The sequence below is a fragment of the Artemia franciscana genome, chromosome 15, assembly GCF_032884065.1.
Source record: "Artemia franciscana chromosome 15, ASM3288406v1, whole genome shotgun sequence".
In the NCBI taxonomy this organism is placed as follows: domain Eukaryota; kingdom Metazoa; phylum Arthropoda; class Branchiopoda; order Anostraca; family Artemiidae; genus Artemia; species Artemia franciscana.
The window spans coordinates 10,574,008-10,601,476 of record NC_088877.1 but is presented as its reverse complement, the minus strand read 5'-3'; the positions used below and the strand labels follow the sequence as shown (position 1 = coordinate 10,601,476).

Below are 27,469 nucleotides of genomic sequence, written 5' to 3'. Positions count from 1 at the left end.
TTCAATAACTTCAGTTCAAATTTGAAGTCCTTATCGGATGAGTTTGAGGAAAAAAGGGCGTTAGGTGGGGATTAGCTGCCCTCCCATCTCTTTTAACTCTTAAAAAGTGAAGTGGAACTTTCAATTTCCAATCAAATCAGCGCTCTCTGAGGTTTATACGAGCATCCTTTCCATAATAACCATATACGCCCCCCTGACATAACTTAATACGCCTGCCCCCGGGCCCTGGGGGTTGTTTTGATACCGGAGTTTTTGTTATAGGATCTTTGAACTATTTATAACAAAATGGCTATCCCGAAATTTTTATCTGATGCATTTGAGAAAAATGGCGTTGGGGGCTATTTGCCCTTTGATCACTTTTAACTTTCAAAGGGCTCTAGAACTTCCAATTTCCAATCTAATGAGCCCCCTCCAAAGCTTATACGACGACCCCTACCATAGTAAATACCTCTGGGGAAAAATAATAAATTAGTAATTAAACATTGGAGCCGTATGGTTTTTACTATGGCCAACGCTATTGTGTTGCCTCTGAAATATAAGTTATGCCCTGGGGGTATATATGGTTCTTGTGGAATGGATATTCGTATAAACTTCAGGAAGGGCTCATTGGTTTGGGAAGTGAAAGTTCTAGCTCACTTTTTAAGAGTCAAAAGAGATCAGAGGGCAAATAGCCCCCCCCCCCTCCATGCCTTTTTCCTCAAATGCATCAAATGAAAATTTTGAGACAGCCATTTTGTTAAAAATAGCTAAAAGGTTAGATAAAGAAAGCTCCGGAGTCGACACTACCTCCCAGGGCCAGAGAACAGGCGTTGTGAGGTATACCCTGGGGGGGGGGCATATACGGTTCTTATGGAAAGGATAATCTTGTAAACTTCCGAGAGGACTCTTTTAATTGTAAATTGAAATTTTTAGTTTATCATTTGAGATTCAAAAGAGATTCAAGGGCAACTAGCCCCCCCTCACGCCCTTTTCTTCCAAACCCTCCCGATAAAAAGTTTGATAGCCATTTTAAAATAGTTTAAAAATCAGATAAAAACCTCCTGTGTCGATCCAAACCCCTAGGGCCTGGGGGAAGGCGTTGTAAGTTGTGCCCTGGGTGCATACATGGTTCATATGTAAGGGGTGCCGCCCTCCGATCACTTTTGACTCTTTAAAGTGAAATAGAACTTTCAATTTCTAATCAAATGAACCCTCTCTGAAGTATATACGAGCATCCCTTCTATAAGAAGCATATATGCCCCCGGGGCATAACTTACAAAGCCTGTCCCTGGCCCTGGGGGCTTTGTAGACACCGGAGTTTTTGTTATCTTACCTATGAACTATTTTCAACAAAATACCTATCTCAAAATTTTTATCTGATGCATTTGAGGAAAAAAGCGTAGTGGGGAGGGGGGATAGCTGCCCTCCGATCACTTTTGATTTTTAAAAAGTGAACTAGAACTTTCAATTTCCTATTAAAAGAGCCCTCTCTGAAGTCTATACGAGCATCTCTTCCATAAGAACTTTATATGCCCCCAGGGTATAACTGAGAACACCTGCCCCTTGCCCTGGGGGGTTGTGCCGACACCGAAGTTATTGTTATCCGCCCTTGAACTATTTTTAACAAAAAGCCTATCTCAACATTTTTATCTGATACATTTGCTCTCCGACCTCTTTTCACTCTGAAAAAATGAACCGGAACATATAAATTCCAATCAAATGAGCCCGCTCTGAAGTTCATGCGAGCATCCCTTCCATAAGAACCATATTTACCCCCAGGGCATAACTTGCAATGCCTGCTTCTGGGTCCTGGGGGTTGTGTCAACCCCCGAGTTTGGTTATATGATCTTTGAACTATTTTAACAAAATAGCTACCTCAAAAGTTTTATCGGATGTATTTGGGAAAAAAGGACGTGGGTGTGGCTAGCTGCCCTCCGATCACTTTTGAACTGAAAAAGGGCACCATAACTTACGATTTCCAATTGAATGCGTTCCTTTAGAGTTTATACGACAACCCGTTCCATATGAAGTGCCTCTGGGAGAAAAAATTAAATAGTAATTATAGTAAAACATTGGAGCCGTATGACCTTTTCTATAGGCAATGCTATCCCGTTGCCTCTGATAGTACGAGTGTGTTCAAAGCAAATTTTTGAATTTGTCTCTAATTTAAATTAAATAAAAAACAAGTTTTTTTAAATGAAAGTAAGGAGCAACATTAAAACTTAAAACGAATAAAAATTACTCCGTATATGAAAGGGGCTTTTCCTCCTCAACGCCCCGCTCTTTACGCTAAAGTTCAATTCTTTCTCTTAACTCTATTTTTAAAACAGTAAGAAACTTTAGCGTAAAGAGCGGGGCGTTGATGAGGAAAAGCCCCTTTCATATACGGAGTAATTTCTGTTTGTTTTAAGTTTAAATGTTGCTCCTTACTTTCATTTTAAAAAAACTTGTTTTTTTTAATTTCTGGACGTTTTTGAATTAATGCATGTTTCGATCTTGGCACTCCGCACATAAATAATTAAAATAAAAATTTGCATATTAATTAATTGCAATTAATCGGAAGATTTTGAGAAAAAAGAAGCGAGGGAGGAGGCCTAGTTGCCCTCCAATTTTTTGATTACTTAAAAAAGCAACTAGAACTTTTAATTTTTTACAAATGTTTTCTTTGGTAAAAAATGTACGTAACCTACGAATTAACTTACGTAGCGAACTTCTATGTTCGTATGTTTTTATTGCGTATATGAGGGGGGTTCAACCCTCGTCGATACCTCGCTCTTTACACTAAAGCTTAAATTTTGTCCCAATCCCTTAAGAATAACCTACCTCTGAATCAAAAAGGCCGTAGAATAAATAGTTGAAATTACTAAAAACACTTTAGCGTAAAGATTAAGGTATAATAAGGAGGTAAACCCCTCATATGCGTAATAATTTTTGTTCGTTTTAAGTTTTAATGCTGCTCCTTACTTTCAGTAGAAAAAACTTTTCATATTTATTTTTTCATTGTTTTTTTTTCAAATAATTCTAGAAAATCCTATGCCCCCTTCATTGAAATTCTCTTCCCCCATGAGAAGTTTCTCCATGGAAATATCCTCCAACGTAACCCCCCTTAACTTTCCCCCCTAAACCAAAAAAAATCCCCCTGAAAACGTCTGTACACTTTCCACTAACCATTACTATATGTAAACACAGGTCAAAGTTTGTCACTTGCAGCCCCTCCCACGGGGACTGCGGGGGAGTAGGTCGTCCCTAAAGACATAGTTATTAGGTTTTTCGACTACGGTGGATAAAATGGCAATCTCAGAATTTTGGTCTGGTGACTTTTGGGAAAAAATGAGCGTGGGAGGGGGCCTAGGTGCGCTCCAATTTTTTTGGTCACTTAAAAAGGGCATAAGAACTTTTAATTTCCATTAGAATGAGCCCTCTCGCGACATTCTAGGACCACTCAGTCGATACGATCATCCCTGGGGAAAAAAACAAATAAACAAATAGGCAAAAAATGCGAAATGCCACATTTTTGTAGATAGGAACTTGAAACTTCTACAATAAGGTTCTCTGATACGCTGAATCTGATGGTGTGATTTTTGTTAAGATAGTATGACTTTTAGGGGGTGTTTCTCCCTATTTTCTAAAGTGAGGCAAATTTTCTCAGGCTCGTAACTTTTGATAGGTATAGCTGATCTTAATGAAACTTATATATTTAAAATCAGCATTTAAATGCAATTCTTTTGATGTAACTATTGGTATCAAAATTCCATTTTTTAGAGTTACGGTTACTATTGAGCCGGGTCACTCCTTACTACAGTTCACCTTCAGTGAACTGAACTACTTCTGAAGTTCAACCTTGAACTGAACTACCTTCAGTTCACCAGGCACCTTCAGTTCACCAGGTACGATAATCTACAAAGCTCACTAAATAAAGCCGATTCAAATTATCCAAAACCACAGAGAATACTTTATGTTCTACTGTAAAAGACTCCTAAAGCGCTTTATGTTTCTACTCTTCAATTTTTTTTTTTTTTAATTCTGAGAGTATGGGGAAATATCATGAGGTAGTTTATTTGAGCTAATGCAACAGATATGCGTTACAAGTACTGCCGGACAGTAATTTTTATATTTAAGTTTTAACCTCTTTGCGTCCATCAGAAAAGCTTTGTTCTTATGGATAATTTGGTGTTAAGGAACTGCAAAAGAAAGTCTTAGCAAGGGATAAAAAAACAGATCATCCATAGTTACCTTGTAGATTCAGCAGGGTAGTTGTCATGAAGGGTCTGACGAGGAATTTTTCGAGCCTGCTTATGCTGAACTCTAACCACACTCACAATTTTTCGAGCAATGGCTGCTCGAGAACCTGGCTACTGTCATTTGATACGTTCAGAAAGTCACGAGAGGGCCAAGGACTCTCTCTTTCACCCTTCGGGATAATCAAGCTTAACTACCCTAGAAATAATGTAGGCATCAGTGTCATTAGAATTAGATTTTAACCCTTCATAGATGCGTCAGTACTGTTAGCTGTTTATCAATTGAGATTCAATTGTGTCTTCTTATGGATGCTAGTGAAGCTATAGTAGCTTTTTTCATAGAAGTCTGATTAAGCGCGGACACCTGAGACCATTACTGTAGACGTTGACCAGGTTTTGATGAATCATTTCAAACAGCGTTCTGAGTACCCATCTCTCTCCTCCAAGATCTATCCATCCCTCCGAGATACCCACCCCTGCAAAGAGGCCAGATTAGATGAATTCAATAAAAAGGCCCAACTATTAGCCAGTCTCCTATTTCATTCCAAGTTTCTTTGGGTTTTTATTTCTGGTAGGTGAGCTAATAATAAGAATTTTGGAACTCTCCTTCATTTCCCACAGGGGTCAAGTCGATCCTGAACTCTCTCTTCAAACATTTCCTTCTAATAGACACCCTTACAATTAAAAATATTTACCCGTCATTCCCCCTTCCCCCCCTGCAGAAGTCACGATAGTCCTGTTTTGTGGCAAGTAAACCTAAAGCATTAGCTATTGTCAACTTCTTCTGGTAGGACAAAAATTGAGGGACTCGTTTTCCCCTGCAGAAGCTGGACCACGTTTGGCCCCCTAAAGGGACGTCCGGAAAACTTGCTATTAGAATTTACCAAACTTTTTTGTAATCTTACAAAGTGTCATGAGATTAGCATCCCAACCTCCAATAAGAATAATTAGAACACTAACAATTGCTTCCCACTAAGTTGGTTTGAGATCAAACGTCTTCTTACGAAGACGTGAGAATGACAACAATATAGGGAAATTCCTTCTTGTTCCTCAAATTGCTTGGAACGGTTCCCAAAAGGCACAACTGGGATACCGCTTGTTTCTTTCCTTTGAGTTTGTTTGAGGTATGGACCCATCCTAAATACATCTCGGACACAAAAGATTAGGGCCACCCTTTCTCCTTCCTGACAATGGTTAAATCAGTCCCTTGGCACAAGACCAGAAATAATGCATCAAATACTACTTCTGACTAAGTTTGTTTGAGATTCTTGAATTTATGGAACTTTCTTTTCCTCTCCGCAGCGTTCACATTAGGTCCTAATATGAACTGAGTGTTAATACGACACTATTTTTTACTTTCTTCCAACTACAATTCCAATAAATACTGGAATCTGACAGCCACTTTTAATTAATTTGCTGATGGCAAGAACAATCCCCCCTACATTGGATCGAGTACCAATTTCCTATTGGAAAGCCTCTTTCCTTAAAGGAGTCTAATTGGGTGCGAGTTTTTCAGAAACACATCTAGAACACTTAATTTTATTTTCTAAATTCGAAAGAAATCCGACCCCTTTAATAGATGTGTAAGAAAAATATTACTGATTCCTCCATCATAGAGATGAGAATGAATGTGAAGCCCTAAGAGGCACAATTAGGAAAAACAACTTACTCTTCAGCAATTTTGATTCAAACTCGATAGCCCTTTCTGTTAATTATTTTGACAACAAAATTTTAAGGTCTTCTCCCCTGGGCCTTCCCTAAAAGTTCTAGTAAAAATAAGCATTCCTAAAACGTTAGCTATTACTTCTCGTCTAGTTTCATAAAGATACAACAACGCCTTCTGGTAAATATCATTATAACCAGGATTAGGAGTCCTTCTCCCTTACAGGTCGATCGGCCACAAGCTTCAAAAGAGTGACATCTAGAATGCCTACTCTTAATTTCCTCTAAATTTAGTTGAAATCGAACCACCTGTTCTGATAGATGTTGTGATGACAGGATTCTAATACCCCTTCTCCCACCCACAGGTCAAAATGAGTATGGGCATCCGCTAAGAACATCTAGGGCACTTACTATCATTTCTAGTCAAGTTAATTAAGATCCAACCCAATTTACTACTTGTGCTAATAACAATAATTTCGCAGGCTCTCCCATATCTTTCCGCACTAAGGCCACGTTGGGTCGAGATTCTCGAAAGGCATTCCTATTTTCTACTTTAGGTTAGATTCGACTATCTTTTCTAGCATATATCCTGTTGATACGTCGCTTGGGACCTCTCTCCCTCCGCAAAAAAAGGATTGTGATCGGACCTAAAAATAGCTCAACTAGGGCACCTTCTCTTAATTTCCACAGAGATTGATCGGGATCTTGTAACCCCTTTTGCCAAACGTAATGCTAACAAGACTTAAGGCCTCCCCCCTCCACAGTTGCTAGATCATAAATTGACACCCAAACAGCACAAGTGACTCTTAGTAAGAGTTGAACACTAATTCGTATTTTCCACAAAGTCTGGTTGAGGTCTTATAACCTCTTCTGGTAATCTTCTGATGACAATGATTTAGAAATTCCCCTCCCAGAGATTGGATCGATTTTTGGTCTCCAAAAGGCATAATTAGGAACCTTAACGAAAATATCACGGAATAACCAATACCCCAAGCCCTACTCACCATTTCAGTCTCATCGTAGCTGTAATGATTTCAGAGTACTCCTGGATTTGAGCTTAACATTCACAAGAAATTTTGAAACATCTTAGTTTGAAGATTTCTTAGGTAAAACAAGAGACTTTCTAACAAAGAGACGTTATCGATCATAGGTATGTAAGAGACATTTCTTTGTTTTCTGCGGGCCAGAAATTCCCATGATCCCCTACAAGTTTCTTTTCTGACCTAAAAAAGTTTTTGTTTTGTCTATTGTTCATTCCATTAGAAAAATAGTTTTTTTCTAAGAAATACTTGAAATTTTGCCTGCTTCAGAGGAGCTTTTCACAATTGTAATGCCGGAAGAAAAGTTTCGAATTCCCATCTCTTATCGTTACCAAGCTACAGACTACTTACGACGAAAAAAATTAATGCATTAATTATGCTCTGCAGTGTAATCAATTACTGCAAATGCTATCGTAAAAGAAGTATTCTATTTTCTCTGAGATTGGGGTGCAACATCGGGTGTTTTGCAATTGGGCTTGGGCCTTGCGATATTAGCGAGAGAATCATAGGTAGCGCAATAGCACTGCCTATGTAAAGAGCGATGTGGACAAAATGTTTTTTAGACCAGGGAACTTAGTATTGAAAGAGTTGTCGTAGAAACTTCGAAAAGAGTTCATTCGATCGAAAGTTTATACGAGCATTTCTTCAGTAAGAACCATATATACCCCCAGGGCATAACTTACAATGACTGCCGTCGGGCTCTGGGAGGTTGTGTCGACACCAGAGTTTTTGTTATCTGACTCTTTAACTATTTTTAACAAAATGTCCATCTCAAAGTTTTTATTTGATGCAGTTGGATGAAAAAGAGTGTGGGAACTTTCAATTTCCAATCAAATAAACCTTATCTGAAGTTTATGTGAACATCCCTTCTATAAGAATATGTCCCCGGGGCATAACTTACAAAGCCTGCCCCCAGGCCCTGGGGGATTTGTAGACACCGGAGTTTTTGTTATTTGACCTTTAAACTATTTTTAAAAAAACGTCCATCTCAAAATTTTATCTGATGTATTTGAGGAAAAAGGGTAGTGGGGGGGAACTAGCTGCCTTCCGATCACTTTTGATTCTTAGAAAGTGAACTAAAACTTTCAATTTCCAATCAAAAGAGTCCTCTCTGAAGTTCATACGAGCATCCCTTCCGTGAGAACCTTATATGCCCGTGGGTATAAGTAAGAACGTCTGCCCTCAGGCTCTGGGGGGTTGTGTCAACGCCGAAGTTTTTGTTATCCGACCTTTGAACAATTTTTAACGAAATGGCTATCTCAAAATTTTCATCTGATGCATTTGTCCTCCGATCTCCTTTCACTCTGAAAAAAAGTGAACTGAAACTTTTAAATTCCAATCAAAAGAGCCCTCTCTGAAGTTTATACGAGCATCCCTTCCATAAGAACCATATTTACCCCTAGGGCACAGCTTTAAACTGCTGCTCCCGGACCCTGTGGGATTGTTTCGACACCGTAGTTTTTTTTCTGATCTTTGAACTATTTTTAACAAAATGGGTATCTCATAATTTTTATAACATGTATTTGGGGGAAAATTTGAGTAGAAGAGGGAGCTGTAGCCCCTGTTTTGACTTTTAAAAAGTGAACCGGAACTTCTGATATCCAATCAAATGATCCCTCTCTGAAGTTTACGCGAACATCCCTTCGATAAGAACCATATTTGCCCCCAAACTTACAACGCCTGCTTCCGGGTTTCTGGGGGTTGTGTCAACCCCGGAGTTTTGGTTACATGATCTTTGAACTATTTTTAACAAAATAGCTACCTCAAAATTTTTGTTGGGTGTATTTTTGATTTTGCCTGCAAACATTATTGATAAAAGAGTGGAAGATTTCAAATCCTCCGCAAGAAACCTCAACCACTAGTGGACTTCCCTCTTCGTATAGTATGTAGTTATGTTTGTGTTTGTTGATTGTAATCTCTCTGTTTGTTGTTGCTTACTTTATCTTTTTATTTTTGTCTTATTCGGTCACTTGGTCTACAAACCCTCCTTTATTTTGTTGACGGGTCAGAAATAAATTGATTGATTGATTGATAAAAGAAAGTCTGGACAAGGAATAAGAAACAGATCATCCATAGTTACCTTGTATTCAGCAGGGTGGTTGTCACAATGGGTTTGACAAAGAGTTTATCGAGGCTGCTTATGCTGATCTCCAGCCTCACTGACAATTTTTCCAGCAGTGGCTGCTCGAAAACCTGGCTGTTGTCATTTGACGCGTTCAAGAAGTCACGAGGGGGCCAAGGACATTCTCTTTCACGCTTTGGGATAATCAAGCTTAACTACCCTAGGAATAATGTTGGCATCGGTGTCATTAGAATTATACTTTAACCCTAAATAGATGTGTCAATACTGTCAGCTTTTTATCAGTTGAGATTCAGTTGCGTCTTCTTATAGATGCTAGTGAAGTTATAGTAGCTTTTCTAATAGAAGTTTGATCAAGCGTGGACACCTGAGGCCATTACTGTAGACGCTGACCAAGTTTTGCTGAATCATTTCAAACAGCATTCCGAGTACCCAACCCTCTCCTCCAAGATCTCTCCATGCCTCCAAGATTCCCACCCCTCCAAAGAGGCTAGATTAGATGAATGCCATTAAAAGGCCCAACTATTAGCCAGTCTCATACTTCATTCCAAGTTTCTTTGGGTTTGACCCTCATTTCTGGTAGACGTGCTTATAATAAGAATTTTGGAACTCCCCTTCATTTCCTACCGGGATGAAGTCAATCCTGAACTGTCTCTTCAAACAATTGCTTTTAATAGACACGCTTAAAATTAAAATTATCTACCTGTCATTCCCCCTCTCTCCAACGCAGAAGTCATACTAGTCCTGTATTGCGGCAAGTAAACCTAAAGCATTAGCTATTGTCTCTCAGCAACTTTAATCAATCTTAACAGTTTCTTTTGGTAGGACGAAATTCAGAGACCCTTTTTCCCTTGCAGAAGTTTGACCGAGTTTGGCCCCCTGAAGGGACGTCGGGAAAACTTGCTCTTAGAATTTACCAAACTTTTTTGTAATCTTACAATTCATGAGATTAGCAGCCCAACCTCAAATAAGAATAATTAGAACACTGACAGATGCTTCCCACTTAGTTTGCTTGGGAGCAGACGTCGCCTTACAGAAACGTGACAACAGCTTAGGGAAACTCCTTCTGTTATCCCTCAAATTGCATGGAACAGTTCCCAAAAGGTATAACATGGATACTGCTTGTTTCTTTCCTTTGAGTCTGTTTGAGATATGATGACCCATCCAAAATACTTCTTGGATACAAGAAATTAGGGCCGCCCTTTCCCCTTCCTGTCTTTAAAAGGTTCTTTTCTATGTTTTTATTCATGTGGCCACAGTGTGAGCAACATACAGCATTCTTGTAAAATTTGAATGACCATTTTCTTGACAATGATGGTATCTTATTGGGAGACAGGCCTACTTAGATACGGAAATCCTCACCTTCTCGAAACCAAATGTAAGTAGAAACTCGATGGCTTCCTTCACAATTGATCCTTCATTTGAAAGCTAAGCTTACAACAACTAGTAGAACAAATTTTCTCAGTTATTACACGTCTTAATCACGGAGCAAAACGTGTCCAGAGAAATATCATCCGGGACAGATTGCCCGATGCCAAGTTGAGAGGGACCACTTACTATCACCGAGTCCTACTTGCTATATATTCTTTGAGAGAGAAAACATTTATTATTAAACCAAAACAAAAACAGTAATAACAGCCATACCAAGAGGTAAAAAACTAAAATTCTAAATTCTTATATTCATTGTCAAATTTTACAATATATTGTCTCACTCGCCGTGAATTAACACGTTAGACCCTCAACAGGTTGACTCTAGTTCAGCATTGTGGAGTGATATGCATGAGAGGAAAATTTTCATCCAAGTCAACTTGTAGTCAACCTGCGATTGTTCCCCAGCGAGAACCTCCAACCGGTACAACTCTAGTTCGTCATTGTAAAAAGACACGTTTGCATGGAGCATAAATGGGAGACAGTAACAACGGCCATCCAAGGGGTAAAATTAACCTGGACAATTTGTCTTGGCTTTTTTCGTCAATTGGCCATGACTTCCGTTCATTCTTACTTAGTAAATTAAAATTCTAAAATTCTTAATTCTTAAAATTAAGAACTAAAATTCTTACTTAGTAAAAAGGATTTCTTTTATTTATCTCTTGAAAAAAGAAGTATCACTATTATTTTTTCAACTCTAATCTAGATTATTCCAACTTCTAATCCCCCTCTGAAGCACAGAAAACGTCGACAGGGTCGAAACAATCAATTGAATATTAATCTCTCCAGAAGATAGAGTGTCAAAATTGTGGATCAAGGATCTCAAATTAACTAAACTTTCAACAGGAAAGATTTGTACCCTGATGCAGCCTAAAAATAAACAAAAGTGTATATAACCCTTGTAGTCCAGAGGCTGATAGTATCCTTGTTCGCTCGTAGACGTTCCACACCGAATTCCGGGGTTGTAGGCCAACCAACAAACGAACAGAATCATTTTGAAGAATCTGTACGGGCTGGAAAACGTACGGAACGAAATTGCTATATCAAAATTTGGATTGGATATGTTTGCGGAAATGACGGGCGCGGGGGGTTGGTTGGCCTCCATTCACTTTTGACTATTAAAAAGGGCACTATCCCTTTCAATTTCAAATCGAACGACCCCTTTCGAAGTTTCTACGGTAACTCCTTCTATGCGAAGTTTCCTCGTCTAACCAAAAAAAAATTTATATATATATATATATATATATATATATATATATATATATATATATATATATATATATATATATATATATATATATATATATATATATATATATATATATATATATATATGTTTCTTTACTTATCATTATTATTTACTTATGCCTGTGATATAGAACATCGATTGACTTAAAAAAAGCGGAGGAAGTTTGGAAGAAATACCGAAACAGCCGTTTTTGTGTAAATGCAGTTGTGTGCACCAAGAACGTATCCAGGGGTTTACGGGGTTTGATCCTCCCTCTTCGCTTTAGATTTACGTCCGACTCGAAAAACGCAATAAAAATGCATATAAACGATTTTTAGATACCTTTTCAAAAAAAACTTACCCCCCCCCCCCGCCATCCCCCCAAAAAAAAATCTTGGATACGGCCTAGGTGTTTACCTAGGATTAGAATATTCATACAATTTCCACTTTTTCTGTTCAAGGTAAAAAAAAAATTATCTCACACTTTTCATTTCTTTCCAGAAAACCTTGGTTTAAAAAAAAAAAGGTTAACAAAAAGGACAGATAGATGTATTATGATTTGTCCAAAGAAAAAATAAACGAAAGAAAGAAAAAAAGTACAATTTTAGCGATCGTGGTAAAAGCAGAATAACAAGTATATGTTCGGGTAAAAGCCAAATGTTTGTGTTCTAAAGTTCGTTTGTTTTTTCCTATTTGAAAAAAAAAGGATTCGCCTGAAAGTAAATCTGAGAAATGAGTATCAAACCTTTTTTAGGCTTTAAATTGTGATGCCGCTAGAATCTCCGGCTGATAAAGCAGAAAGAGAAGCTAGATCAATTGCGCTGGAAAGAGCGTACGTCCACGATTCTTACGATCGTTTAGCACCGCATTTGGGTAGCACAAGGTACCAACCATGGCCACAGGTGAAAAACTTTCTGGAAGAATTAGAAAGTGGATCAGTTGTCTGTGATGTTGGTATGCTCTTTTCTTGTATTATAGTTTACATAGTGACGTCATTAACTCCAAATGCCATTGAGAGTTTATTAGCAGACTTCTCAGTGATTTTTAATTATTATTTTAATTATTATTATTAATTAATAATTATTTTCCTGTTGGTTAAAATATCAGCTTACATCTTTTTTGATAGGCTACGAACATAGTTTCCTTAAAAGTCCCTATTTACTCCCTAATCTATACCTACACCGAAAGATATCGTATTAGGCTGGATTCGTATTTTACTGAGTTTCTCGGTGGGTGTGAATCTAGCCGTCTCCCCTCTCCGGGTACCTTCATGAAGTCAAATTGGTACCTTGATAATATTCAATGATTGTGAATCATCTAGTAAAGTACATAGATTTCAAACTCAATGCGTGACTTGTGCCAAAATAAAAGTAATAAGTTTAAAAGGGTCTCAATGACACTTCCAAGGTCCGTACAAATCTATTTATTTGTTTTTCTGTATAATAGAAGTAATAATGATAACATAAAATAATAGCGTTTTAGCTAATTACAGTACAGAGAACAAATAATAGATAATTATAAATGAAATAATAATTCACTGTTTCTTGCATGGTACTGTATTTCTTTTCAGTGTCACAAGTTTTTTGCGTCTCTGGAGAAATACTTTTAGCAGTTACATTTTCAACATCGACCCGAGGGGATTGAGATTCGCTTGTGATGTAAGTGGACAACTTCTGCAATTCGTCAGTGAAAATGAATGGTTGCGAGAAAACGTAGCTGCTACGCAAGCAAGCTAAATACTGGTAGAACTGATTACACAACATTTAAAACATTTTTTTGAAGGTGATATTGTTAAAACGAACCTGATTGAGACTGCCAGAATAACATGTCCTGCGACCATGTGTCTGTTTCAATGAATTTGTTACACCGCATTACCTTCGGAGAAAGAATTATTAAGATGGCCGAGAAAATAAGTGATGAGTTGAAAGCGGAGTCTTCAAGTTTCTGAGAGATTTCAATGGCACATGGTGAAAACACCGACACTGGCAGTGTCTCACAAATACGGTGTCTGTGCGTTGGTGATAAGGACTTAAATTTGTTTGAAGAATTGTTAGAATTAGTTCCGATGAATGATTCCACAACAAGGTAGGATGTTTTATTGTGTTTACGTGCTTCTGTAAAAAATATTACCTTCCATTCTATCCACTCTCAAAGTTGTTTTCCGTGGCGGCTGACGGTACTCTTTCGATATCTGGGCAGAACAAAGACTTCATAGCATTACATTGTATGCAACAAGCATATTGCTGCAGAACTGAAGTGTCTTGTCAGAACAAGAACTTCATAGCATTACACTATATGCAGCAAGCAAATTACTGCAGAACTGAACTGTCGTGTAAGAACAAAGACTTCATAGCATTACATTGTATGCAAGAAGAAAATTGCTGCAGAACTGAACTGTACTGAAAAATTGAACTGTCACTATGCGCATTGCATCACTCATTAAGAAGTTTTGCATATAAAGGTAATAGAGATGGACGATGTTTTTTTGAATATGTGAAAACAAATATACGGTCACGTGAATTAAACAGTGATAACTTCCTGCTTTCCTCAGGGAAGTCGTAAGCAATTTTCGAGAACTCTCTGTTGAATAAGTTGAAGTGTTACTACTTGGAAGATTGAGCGTGATGGGGTGTGCTCAGTAAGTTTTAGAGAGCTTGATTGATTTGGATGACCTTCATCGTAAGTGAACTTCATCATGTAGATTAGCTACAGTTGAGCTAGTTGAGCTTCTTTGAAACCGGTATTGAGGAGGAATAAAATTGCTTAATTCTTCGAAGCACTTTTTCATCCATATATTTATTAGCTTTGGTTCTGTCCTTAAGTCCCAAGGATTGTTGTCAAGCAGTGTATCGGGTGAAGCTTAATGTACCGATTTTAAAGGAAACCCACAACAGTGAGATCGGATATAAGTTAAACCGCAAAACGAATACATCCGCGAAAAGATTTTTATACACACAAAAGGTAAATCAATTCAACAATATTAAAAAAAAATTTTAATAGTTTCTTCCATATGTAAAAACTATGCCTGACACGACTTAGCTAACAATACCTTTCATATTATTTGTAAAAAAAGCTGTTGATTAGTATTTTGCATACTAATTATTAAGGAAAGAGCGATTAATATGGTCTTCATAGTTAAAAATTAATAAAAGAGTCATTAACAGTTATTGTTGAAGAGTCATCTACTTTTCTAATGTTTTTTGTTTTTTATTTTTCTAGGCTGTGGGAATGGAAAATACTTAAAGGCTAGCCCAGGGATAATTACTATTGGCTGTGATCGAAGTCGTCTTCTTGTTGGAGTTGCAAAAGAAAAGAAAACTGAGGTATATTTCTAGTTTTTATCTTTATGTTTGTACTCATTTGGAGAAATGAAATGCTTGGAGGAAAGAGCATCGAAATAAGGTTGGAACTCAAGCTAAAGGCCAGTCTGCCAAAACGAAACGGAAAAATGCCGATTTTTAAAATAGAAATAGCTATTTCATTCCGTTTTTGTTGGTTGCCAGAATGAGAAATCAAATAAAAAACGTTTCAACCAAGTAATTCTAGCGAAACTATATATTTCAACAGCACTAACACATTTTTTATACACAGCACCATTTTGGAAGGTTTTTTTCACAACAGATAAACGTAAACTCCGTCCAGTTCATTTAAATGTTCAAAATATTTATTTTATTTATCCGCGTGAACCCGAAATTCAGCATTAATCCGTAATTAAAAAATAGCTGACCCAGCAATAGCTCTATCAAAACGTATTTCGAAACACAATCCCAACATAATTTTTCATCCATGATATCTCCTTCTTATACAGTGATATTTAAAATTGTATATGTGTAAAAGTTTTAAAAATATTCTTTATTAATTGTTCTGATAGTTGTGACACCTCACTTTTTTCTTTCTCTTATTCCGTTTTTTGTCGTTTTCACTATGTACTCCGTCTCTTTGTGCTTTTGTAATGTATGATGGGTCGAAAAAAAAGTTCCTTTTTCGTCACATTCACAAAAATGGAATAGTGGAGACGGTCGATAGCAGATTAGTGGATGGATACGGATAAATAACTATTGACATATCGTGGGAAGAAATAAAAGGAAATTTTATAAAAGAAATTATTATTTAACTTCTTTCATCCAAATCATTCGTCCAAATCTCATGGGAAAAGCTCAGAAAGACGTTGATTCTATGAAAAACTCAAGAAAATGGAACAATTCAGAACTATATCTGATAAGCATCTGGAAAAATTTCTATGAGTGTCTGAATTATGGTAAATGAAATTCTTATTTGGAATTAGATAGCTTGCTTTCTAGAGCAGCAAATTACTAGTAAAATTTGTAAATGTAAATGCTACAGCAAGATCAGTATATAAATTTTGTGCTGAAGTAATAAAATAATAGTTTGATTATCCATGTTTTTCTAGTCTAAACTTTGCGCTATTTATTTAGTAGTGGAGAAAGGTACTAGGTTCTGGAAAATCTACATTTGTAGATTGGCGGGAAATGCCAATGGAGATTGGTCTTAAGGGCTGGACGCAAAATTGGCACCGATTTACGAAAACGGTGTCAAATCTCATCATGATCATAAAAAAAGGAATCCTCAATTATTCCTTTCTTTCAGTAGGAAAATCAAAAGAACAAAATAATAATAATGGTAAAAGAGAACTTCAAAGGTTAATAATAAAGAATTTAAAATTTAGTTAAATTTCTTTTAATGAAATGAAATAAAAAAAAAAAAATGGATATTAGGAGAAGTTAACAATGATAATAAAGGAACTGAATAAGCAGTCATGATCAATCATGCAACGAATGACTCATGTATTCGACTCATGATGTCTATCATGTTGAGTTTTGAAAATTTTGCAAAAAGGGTATTGTTTTTGTATTGCCTATCGTTTGCACACTGATCCACTGAAATCAGTCCCAAAAAAAAAACAACGTGTATCTTATACCCTTAAGGCTATTCTAAACGACAGGGTTCTACTCAAGGGCACAAGCAGAAACTTTTACAGAGGGGGGGGGGGACAAATGCCAAAATAATAGTGGTGGCTGGGTGACAAGGAATATTTTTTAGAATTTTTTTTCCGTAGGAATAATTCTATTTTAAATGCTTGTAGAAAAAACTTTCAAATAAAAAGAGCAATTAAATTGTGTGCAAAATGAAACAAAATACAGTAAATTTTAAACGATAAGGATTCCTGGTAAAGGGATCTATTTATTTAATCAATAAAATATTTAATTAGTATGTATTTAATTTTGAAAGAAAAATCAAATTCAAACGAAAATCACAGAAAGAATTATTGCTTCCGTAGATTATGACATATGTAGACTTGTCTTTATGAAATTTTCTACGCCTTAGAATAGTTTACAGAAGTAGTAGAGATGCTCAAAAATCATCATACCTACATAGATACCACGTTTTGATTTTATAACGGCCATGTAAAATTTACCTCTTTCATAACAAGATAATTCTCCCCCTCGAACTTAATTCCCTTATATATTTAGACATTAAACAAATAGAATAGCGAAAGAAAAACAAAATTTAAACTTACTATCCAGCTGTCAAATTAACCCTCTTTCTTTTTATTGTTCTATTCAACTAAATAAATGAACAGGTTCAAAAAAAAATTCGTCACATTAAAAACCTTATCAAATAGTTTGTGATTAAAAAACTGGAAGTAAAAAGTGACTTGGACGAATATTCACCAAAACTAATTGGAATTCTCATGACAGTTGTTATACCCGCAGTATTGGCTTTTTATGTTGATTCTAAATATATAGAATTCTTTCAGTTTTTGTTAGCCACCCAAAACCAAAAATCTGATAAAATTTGCCTGATTTTCGAAAACAGGGGAAACACCCCCAAAAAAGCAAGCTATATTATTGAAAATTCTTTTTTTTTAGAAATATTATATGAGAGAACCCTACCTTAAAGGTTTCAAGCTCCAATCTTTGAAATGGGGAAATTCGCTTTTTTTCAGAAGAAACATCGTCAATGCGTGTTTATTTATTTTGTTTTCTTCTCAGGGGTGATTGTATCAAACCGACCGTCCAAAATAATTGGGATGGAGTTCATTCACACGTAAATTTAAAGCTCTTTTCTAAGTGGCCATACAGATTGCGTTAGGGGGGAGTCTTGTTTTCTTGTTATTTTAGGGCACCAAACTACGACTTTACCCCGAAGAGAACGAATTTTCGATCAATTTAAATTCTGATCAGTTTAAAATTCGCTCATTACGCTTCAGTTTAAATTTTGTCCAAATTCTTTAAAAAGTACTTCTGAAACACAAGGGTCGTTTAATTAGAAGAATTAGTAACTTTTTTTAAGGGCCAAAAAACTGTAGCGTGAAGAGCGGGTATTGACGAGGGGGGCAAACCCCTTCATATCCGTAATAATTTCTTTTCGTGTTAAGTTTTAATGCTGCTCCTTACTTTCAGTTGAAAAAGCTTGTTTGTTTTTCTTATTTAATTAGGCTTAGAGACTAACATTTTTCTAAAGACAATGGAAAACGTGTGTCAACTAAATTAAAAGTATATAAAAATGGAAAAGAAATTAATTAATTACAAAAAATACACAAAACAATAGCCTACTTGCAAAACCTAAGATATTAACTCCCAGCATTCAGTTCTGTTAAGCAATACCGAAGCGTTGAACGGACATTTTTTTTTATCAATATCGACAGTTTTAAACTTGGTTATCAAACACCAAAATGTTTAATCCCTTTAGACTCAATTGTTTATAAAAACTGACGCATTATAAAAGTAGTTTGTTCGAAGTAAAACATTAAAACTAAAATTAAGAAAATCAAATAAAAATTTTTAATTCAGTATTTTGATCTAATTTTGAATACCAAAAACCAATATATTTGACACCTTTATACTTCAAAACTGTAAAAAATTAAATGTTTTTCAAAGTGACAAATAAATAAATACAATTACTCCTGGAAAAAAGTAAATGATAATAAAAAACAAAAAACGTATCCGTTCAGGGGGAAAATACAAAATTCCCAGCATTTCCTTCAGGAGAAATATTTCTGATTATAGTGGCTTGATATATCAGCTCTTGGGTACCCTTGCAATGCAAGCAAAATTTGGCGGCATGTTTTTACCGAAATTGCCTCTTATTAAGTTGTTTTCCTTGTGTTTCCTATAATTATACGAACTTTCTTGTTTACTAATTACTGCACTGATTACTAATAAACAAATACATATTTAGGATCACCATAATAAGCTGATTCTTTGATTGTATGTTATCAACAGTTAGGCTCTTAGACTTTCGTCATTGACAAGGATCGTTATCTAATACCGTTCACTACTATGAAGAAATTGATTTTTTTTTGCGTTACTCCAACCAAATCATATAGAAAACATGTTTTTGGAAACTGGAAAGGGGTCACTCAGGCAAAAAGCAGAACTTTTTCTTATCAAGGGTCAAAATCTATTGACAGGCAGCCAACAATGGGGCAACACACATTATTCCGATGGTTTTCCCCTGTTCTGCTCTTTTTCTTTTGGTTTCCTCATAATTACTTTATAATCTCAAATTTCAACGGGAACCATGGCCCTTCCTGTCCCCCCCATTGCCGGTGCCCATGTTTGCACTTGGATAAATATCTGTGCCCTTCGGCTCTAATGAAAGTAAAGAAGGTATAATGAATAACTCTTCTGGGAAACTGTTTGAATTGAATTTTATGCATTTAGTTTCAGTTTCTTGTATAAAGTGTTTTGTATGAACTCTTAATCAACCAAATAGATTAGTATCATTCAGCATGTATGTTATGAAGGAGCAGCTCAGGCGGCTTTGACATGACAGACAATGACAGTTTTCATAGATTCAGTAATGACATGAAGAATGACACAGGTGATATTCCTTATGATAAGCAATTACACTTTCCTACAATAGTTCTAACCAGCAAGAGGGTTAGTAGAAGGCCAGGCAATACAGATTAAGCTGGGATTATTAGAAACACCCTCAAATCTATGAAATTTCTTGACACATGGACAAATTAGAAATTTTTAATCGGATGATGACTTTGTGACGAGTTTATAGCAGCAGTATTGGCTGAATTTTTCTATGAAATTCCAAAGAAGCTTTTCTAGCTTCAATTTTTTATGATCGAAAATTATGTCAAAATTATGGGGAAAATATGTGACTTGAAGGGAAGAACTCAAACATCTCAAGGAAAAGAATTTTTCTTTTCTTTTCTAATCTTAAAAAGTACATGCTGACCAGGTGGAATTAAACAAAAAGAAAATGGCATGTATATAAAAATAAAACAGTTAGACAAAACAGAGATAACAAACTCACAAATTCTTCACTTTGGCACCTTGTGCTCCTGTGAGCTGTTGGCAGTAGTGCTAAAACGCAGTATTGGAAAAATATCATAGAGAATAAGGCATAAAATATCTCAACATTGGCTTAGATAAAATTTAATTCATTAGTTACAATACAAAAATAATTGGCTGGATAACTGTAATAGATTAAGAGTTAGTTTCTTTTTCTTTGCCTTCTCTTTCTTCTTTCTGAGCGAAAATGAGAAATTTGTTCCACTACCGCTTGAGCAAGATTCTGGCGGAGGAATTGGAGTACTATTTGAAATCTTTGAGTAAGTTCCTTAGATATTCAAATAAAATGAATAAATCCTAGCACTCAGCTGTTTGGAGATGGAACAACTTCGAATTTTTCTTTTCTAAATACTAGAATTTGGAAAAAAACAATTTATTCTTAGAAATTCAAGATGACTTAAAACTCTTCTTTCCAATTTTCAGCCTCTTTTCAATAATAAACAAGATAACAACACATTTTCCTGCTAATATCTTAAACCTCTCAAACCTCTTAAACAATTCAATTTCTTAGTGGCAATATTCAATATAGTCTATGATTCACTAAAAATGAAAAAGGGTAATAGTTCTTTATTTCTTTTCTTTTTGGATTTTTCTTTTTTATACGTTGGTTCTTGAATAATCAACTTAGTGGAATTGATTAAATACTTGAGAGACATGGCTATTACAGTAAAGCCAAGACAGATAGTTTCTGTGAGAGGTAAAGGTGGCCTCATTTTCAGAGTCTTATAAATATAATATGAAAAAAACTTCGTTTTCTTAAAGAGTTAAAGAGGCTGCGTCCCAAAGTCGAACCTTAAAACGTACAGGAATTAGGAGAGGCAGATAGGGGGCTGCCGCCCCCCAAACCCCCCGCTTTTAAAGACTCTTTTGTACAGGTTTTTTGTTGTGGGGGGCTGCTGCCCCCTAACCCCCCCCCACTCTTGGCTTCGGATAGGCCCTCTTTTAATTAACAAAGAATACAAAACAGGTTTTTGTTTGCTACCCTACCCCCACCCCCAGCTCTTAACTTGTGTTCTCTGTGTCTGGGAAACAGTTTCAATAATTATGTTAAAATGTAAATGGAGTGGTCAACTTTATTGTTACTAATTACTAGTTTCGGCGCAATGGTTCTCCTGTCCTCTTGTGTTTAACATTTTTCGAAGTTATTCCATTATTCATTCATTTCAATTTTTTGTTAATTAAAAGAGGGCCTTTCCGAAGCCAAGAGCGGGGGGTTAGGGGGGCGGCAGCCCCCCACAACAAAAGACCTGTACAAAAGAGTCTTTAAAAGCGGGGGGTTTGGGGGGCGGCAGCCCCCAACTGCCTCTCCTAATTCCTGTACGTTTTAAGGTTCGACTTTGGGACGCAGCCTATTTAACTCTTTAAGAAAACGAAGTTTTTTTCATATTATTTCTGTACGTTTTTCTACAATCCATGGTGGATGTAATTTAATAATTCCTGTACTCCTCGTACAGGAATTAGGACTGCCTCTCCTAATTCCTGTACGTTTTAAGGTTCGACTTTGGGACGCAGCCTCTTTAACTCTTTAAGAAACGAAGTTTTTTTCATATTTTGTGAAGAAAACCGCCCGATAAGGGACTTGAACCCTTGACCTTAGGATTAAAAGTCCCACGCTCTACCGGCTGAGCTAACCGGGCATGTTTGAAGTCGAAATACCTGCATGTGTATAAATATAACTTTTAAATAACTTTTAAGAATTTCAAAAATTAACATGGGCTCTTATGGGGAAATGGGTTTTTCTAAGCTAGAAAATCGGGGGGTTAAGATTTTCCGACGAAACTTTCCAGGAAAATTACTCGGAGAATTCCGCGTCGAATGAGTCTTCGTACACCCAGATCCGATGTCGGCTGTGACCTGTAAGCGTGGCAGAAAAAAAGGGTGTCTGTCATTTTTCTCAAATAAAAATTTTACGGATTAAGACAGAATTTTTTGAAGTTTTCAGTCAGTCTCACCATGTCGAGCTGATCATTTTGATGTACTTGAATGTTGAAATTTGTAACTTTTAACAACAAAAAACTTAACATGGGCTCTTATGGGGAAATGGGGTTTTTCTAAGCTAGAAAATCGGGGGGTTAAGATTTTCTGACGAAAATTTCAAGCAAAATTACTCGGAGAATTCCGCGTCGAATGAGTCTTCGTACACCCAGATCTGATGTCGGCTGTGACCTGTAGGCGTGGCGAAAAAAAAAACAAAAGGAGAACATGAACATTAAGTGGCTATGCGTGGTTTCTGGAAAACAGGGAAGAAGTTATCGGATCGAGCTGAAATTTCGCGGATAAGCTCCTGGGCCCTAGGGGACCTTAACTTGTGAACTTCAGCCCGATCGGACAACGTTAAAGGGGGGGTGGGGTTGGGGGGTCGAAACTTTCAGCCAGATTTTCCCCATGAAGGAAAAGTCGGAGGGGAATGAAATTTGGCAGGTTTCTTAGTTGGAGCTCGGGCTACGAAATGCATCCCTCCCCATCCCTCTGCGACCACTGGAACCAAAGATCGCTTAACATTGTCGTGGTTCGCCTCTTTAAAGAGGCACGAGTGTGCCTCCTTGATGATTAATGTCACTTCTTGATCATAGTTTATCACCCATTCTGGGGTAATACTATAGATTACTATACTTTATATATAGAGTATAGTATATATACCAATACTATAGATTCTGATAAAATTAACAATTTTTGAGTTGAAATATTGAACACGACATACTGTATATTTTTTAAAATCTCAACAGGAGTAAAATCTAACATAAATACATTTAAATTATGTGCAATATTACGTACAATACATTTGTGAAGCAAATAGAATTGTGGTTTTGAGTAATGGTATTTTCTAAATATGTTTACCAACTGAAGCAATTCATACATAGAAAAAATTATGCTTAAACGATTTACCAATTAAGCTGTAAATCATCGGATTTTTAAAAAGTCCTGGGGCACGATTCCTTTACCTAGACACATTGTAATTCCGCATTTACCAAAAACACAGAGACGAAATGTACTGGAAAAGCCATCTTTTGTGGCCGGTAACCCAGACCGTGGAAATTTTTGACAAAACTAAAAATTTAGTGCGTAATTTTCTTGAATTTTAAGATGTTAAATTGAATGAAACTTGACATTGCGAAGGTAAGACTATTTTTTGCCTGAATCCGTGTGAAATTCTCCATAACTTAATTTAACTAAAATGCTCACATACGTGAGTTTACTCGATGACAGGGATGTAATTTCTTTAAGTTGGGTACGGATACAGAATCAATGTTGGGGGGTGGCACCGATAAAATTTGGCTCCCCTATTGGTATTTTTTCCCCCTCTTACCGTGTAACCACAAACATTTTCGGCCTTCTGGCGGGGAATACGTGCCCCTAAAATTCCCCCCTGGATCGTCATCTGCTCAAAGTTAATAAATACAGTTTTTGTCACGTTTTCCTTCACAATTTTGCAGCAACTGAGCCAAAAAGCCATTCAATAAATCAAGTCACCGCAGTTTGAAAATCAATTATTAGCCCATTGTCCTAATTAGCTTAGATGTAAATATGGTCATCACTCATGGGTATTAGACTAAAATAAATTGCTGAATGGAATTGAAAAAGAAATGTATCTCCAATGGAAAGTATTATAATCCAATTACCCGTTGATTCCTCAAAAAAAAGGATTTTTATTACAATAGTTACATCAAAAGAATTGCATTTTAATGCTGATTTTAAATATATAAGTTTCATCGAGTTTAGAATTACCCATCAAAAGTTACGATCAAGATAAAATTTGCCTTATTTTAGAAAATAGGGGGAAACACCCTTTAAAAGTCATATAATCTTAACGAAAATCCCACAATCAGATTTAGTATATCAGAGAACCCCGTAGTTGAAGTTTTAAGCTCCTATCAACAAAAATGTGGAATTTTGTATTTTTTTTCCCACAAGACAGATCATGGATGCGTGTTTATTTGTTTTTTTTTTGTTTTTTTTTTCCCAAGGGGGATTGTATCGACCCAGTGGCCCTAAAATGTCGCGAGAGGGCTCAATATAATGTAAATTAAAGGTTCTACTGCCTTTTTTAAGTGACCAAAAAATTGGAGGGTACCTAGGCCCCCTCTCACGCTCATTTTTTCCCAAAGTCACCGGATTAAAATTCTGAGATAGCCATTTTATTCAGCATCGTTGAAAAACCTAAAAAACTATGTCTTTGGGGACGACTTACTCCCCCACAGTCCCCTTGGGAGGGGTGCAAGTTACAAACTTTGACCAGTGTTTACATATTTTAAAGGTTATTGGGAAGTGTACAAACGCTTTCAGGTTGTTTTTTTTTTGGCTGGAAGGGGAAGGGTTTATGCGGAGAAAACTTTCCATGGAGGAATTTATCATGGAGGAAAATTTCCATGAAGGGGGTGCAGGATTTTTTAGCATTCTTTTACAAAACAATGAAAAAATGAATATAAAAAAGTTTTGTCGACTGAAAGTAAGGAGCAGCATTAAAACTTAAAACGAACATAAATTATTAAGTATATGAGGGGTTCAACTCCTCCTAATACCTTGCCCTTTACGCTAAAGTAATTTAATTAATTTCAACTATTTATTATACGGCCTATGTGATTCAGGGGTAACATACGAATATAGAAGTTCGTTACGTAAGTTCGTAAAAATTAAGTTACGTAAGTTCGTTCGTAAAAATTAAAAGTTCTAGTTGCCTTTTTAAATAACCAACAAATTGGAGGTTAACTATGCCTACTCCCCCCGCTCCTTTTTTTCTCAAAATCATCCGATTAAAACTATGAGAAAGCCATTTAGCCATAAAAATAAATTAATATGCAAATTTCATTTTAATTATTCATGTGCGGAGAGCCGAAATCAAAACATGCATTAATTCACAAACATTCAGAAATTAAATAAAAAACAAGTTTTTTTAATTGAAAGTAAGGAACAAAATCAAAACTTAAAACGAACAGAAATTACTCCGTATATGAAAGGGGCTGTTCCCTCATCAATGCCCTGCTCTTTACGCTAAAGTTTTTTGCTGTTTTTAAAGGTAGAGTTGAGAGAAATAGTCAAATTTTAGCGTAACGAGTGGGCGCTGAGAAGGGAGTAGTCCCTTTCATATACGGAATAATTTCTGTTTGTTTTAAGTGTTCATTTCGCTCCTTACTTTCAGTTAAAAAAAAACTTGTTTAAAAAAAATTAATCAGAATAAAGAATTTCGGTCCTAATTTGTACCTCGGCATGTGTCCTAAAAGGTCACACGTGTAATGTAAGTCTGATTATAATATATGTATTAACCTAAAATTAGCGTAAGTGTAGTGTAATAGCTTTTGTCCTAAGATACTGATAGCAATGCAAGCTCTGCTAGTCCCTAATAGAACCTCTTTCTATTCTGTGTAGGCCTATTAAGGTATTAAATAAAAAAAAACTAGTTTTTTTTTACTGAAAGTAAGGAGCGACATTGAAAAATTAAAACGAACAGAAATTACTCCGTATATGAAATGGGTTGTCCCCTCCGCAATCCCTCGCTTTTTACGCTAAAGCTTTTAATTGTTTTAAAAAGTAGAATTGTGGCAAAGAGTCAAACTTTAGTGTGAGGCGAGGGATTGCGGAGGGGATAACCCATTTTATATACGGAGTAATTTCTGTTCGTTTTAAGTTTTAATGTCGCTCCTTACTTTCAGTTAAAAAGACTAGTTTTTTATTTAATTTCTGAACGTTTTTGAATTAATGCATATTTGATTTGGGCTGTCCGCACATAAATTATTAAAATGAAATTTGCATATTAATTCTTTTTTTGGCTAAATGGCTTTCTCTTAATTCTGATCAGACGATTTTGAGAAATAAGGGGTGGGTAAGGAGGCCTAGTTGCCCTCCAATTTTTTTGTTACTTAAAAAGGCAACTAGAACTTTTAATTTTTAACCAACGTTTTAAGGTTAACTATGCCTACTCCCCCCGCTCCTTTTTTTCTCAAAATCATCCGATTAAAACTATGAGAAAGCCATTTAGCCATAAAAATAAATTAATATGCAAATTTCATTTTAATTATTCATGTGCGAAGAGCCGAAATCAAAACATGCATTAATTCACAAACATTCAGAAATTAAATAAAAAACAAGTTTTTTTAATTGAAAGTAAGGAACAAAATCAAAACTTAAAACGAACAGAAATTACTCCGTATATGAAAGGGGCTGTTCCCTCCTCAATGCCCTGCTCTTTACGCTAAAGTTTTTTGCTGTTTTTAAAGGTAGAGTTGAGAGAAATAGTCAAATTTTAGCGTAAAGAGTGGGCGCTGAGAAGGGAGTAGTCCCTTTCATATACGGAATAATTTCTGTTTGTTTTAAGTGTTCATTTCGCTCCTTACTTTCAGTTAAAAAAAAACTTGTTTAAAAAAAATTAATCAGAATAAAGAATTTCGGTCCTAATTTGTACCTCGGCATGTGTCCTAAAAGGTCACACGTGTAATGTAAGTCTGATTATAATATATGCATTAACCTAAAATTAGCGTAAGTGTAGTGTAATAGCTTTTGTCCTAAGATACTGATAGCAGTGCAAGCTCTGCTAGTCCCTAATAGAACCTCTTTCTATTCTGTGTAGGCCTATTAAGGTATTAAATAAAAGAAACTAGTTTTTTTTACTGAAAGTAAGGAGCGACATTAAAAAATTAAAACGAACAGAAATTACTCCGTATATGAAATGGGTTGTCCCCGCCGCAATCCCTCGCTTTTTACGCTAAAGCTTTTAATGGTTTTAAAAAGTAGAATTGTGGCAAAGAGTCAAACTTTAGTGTGAGGCGAGGGATTGCGGAGGGGATAACCCATTTTATATACGGAGTAATTTCTGTTCGTTTTAAGTTTTAATGTCGCTCCTTACTTTCAGTTAAAAAGACTAGTTTTTTATTTAATTTCTGAACGTTTTTGAATTAATACATATTTGATTTGGGCTGTCCGCACATAAATTATTAAAATGAAATTTGCATATTAATTCTTTTTTTGGGTAAATGGCTTTCTCTTAATTTTGATCAGACGATTTTGAGAAATAAGGGGTGGGTAAGGAGGCCTAGTTGCCCTCCAATTTTTTGGTTACTTAAAAAGGCAACTAGAACTTTTAATTTTTAACCAACGTTTTTATTAGTAAAAAATATACGTAACTTAAGAATTAACTTACGTAACAAACTTTTAGATTCTTGTATTTTATTATGTATATGAGCGGGTTTGTACCCTCGTTCATACCTCGCTCTTTACGCTAAATCGTAAGTTTTGTCCCAATTCTTTAAGAATGACCCCTGAATCAGAAAGGCCGTAGAATAAATAGTTGAAATTACTAAAAATACTTTAGCATAAAGAGCGAGGTATTTTATCTCCTCCTAAATACCTCGCTCTTTATGCTAAAGTGTTTTTAGAACCCTTCATATGCGTAATAATCTCTGTTCGTTTTAAGTTTCAATGCTACTCCTTACTTTCAATTGAAAAAAGTTTTTCATGTTTATTTTTTAATTTTTTTATAGTAATGCTAG

At 35.9% G+C, this 27,469-nt stretch overlaps 1 protein-coding gene across 1 annotated transcript in view; it reads left to right on the top strand.

Moving 5' to 3' along the window:
• Positions 1 to 27,469, top strand: part of LOC136036032 (uncharacterized) — a 113,571-nt gene that overhangs the window by 10,355 nt on the left and 75,747 nt on the right. The window contains exons 2-3 of the mRNA XM_065717962.1: positions 12,410 to 12,609; positions 14,875 to 14,978. Coding sequence (XP_065574034.1) covers positions 12,423 to 12,609; positions 14,875 to 14,978 — 291 coding nt within the window. The 5' untranslated portion in view covers positions 12,410 to 12,422. The remainder of the gene's footprint in view (positions 1 to 12,409; positions 12,610 to 14,874; positions 14,979 to 27,469) is intronic.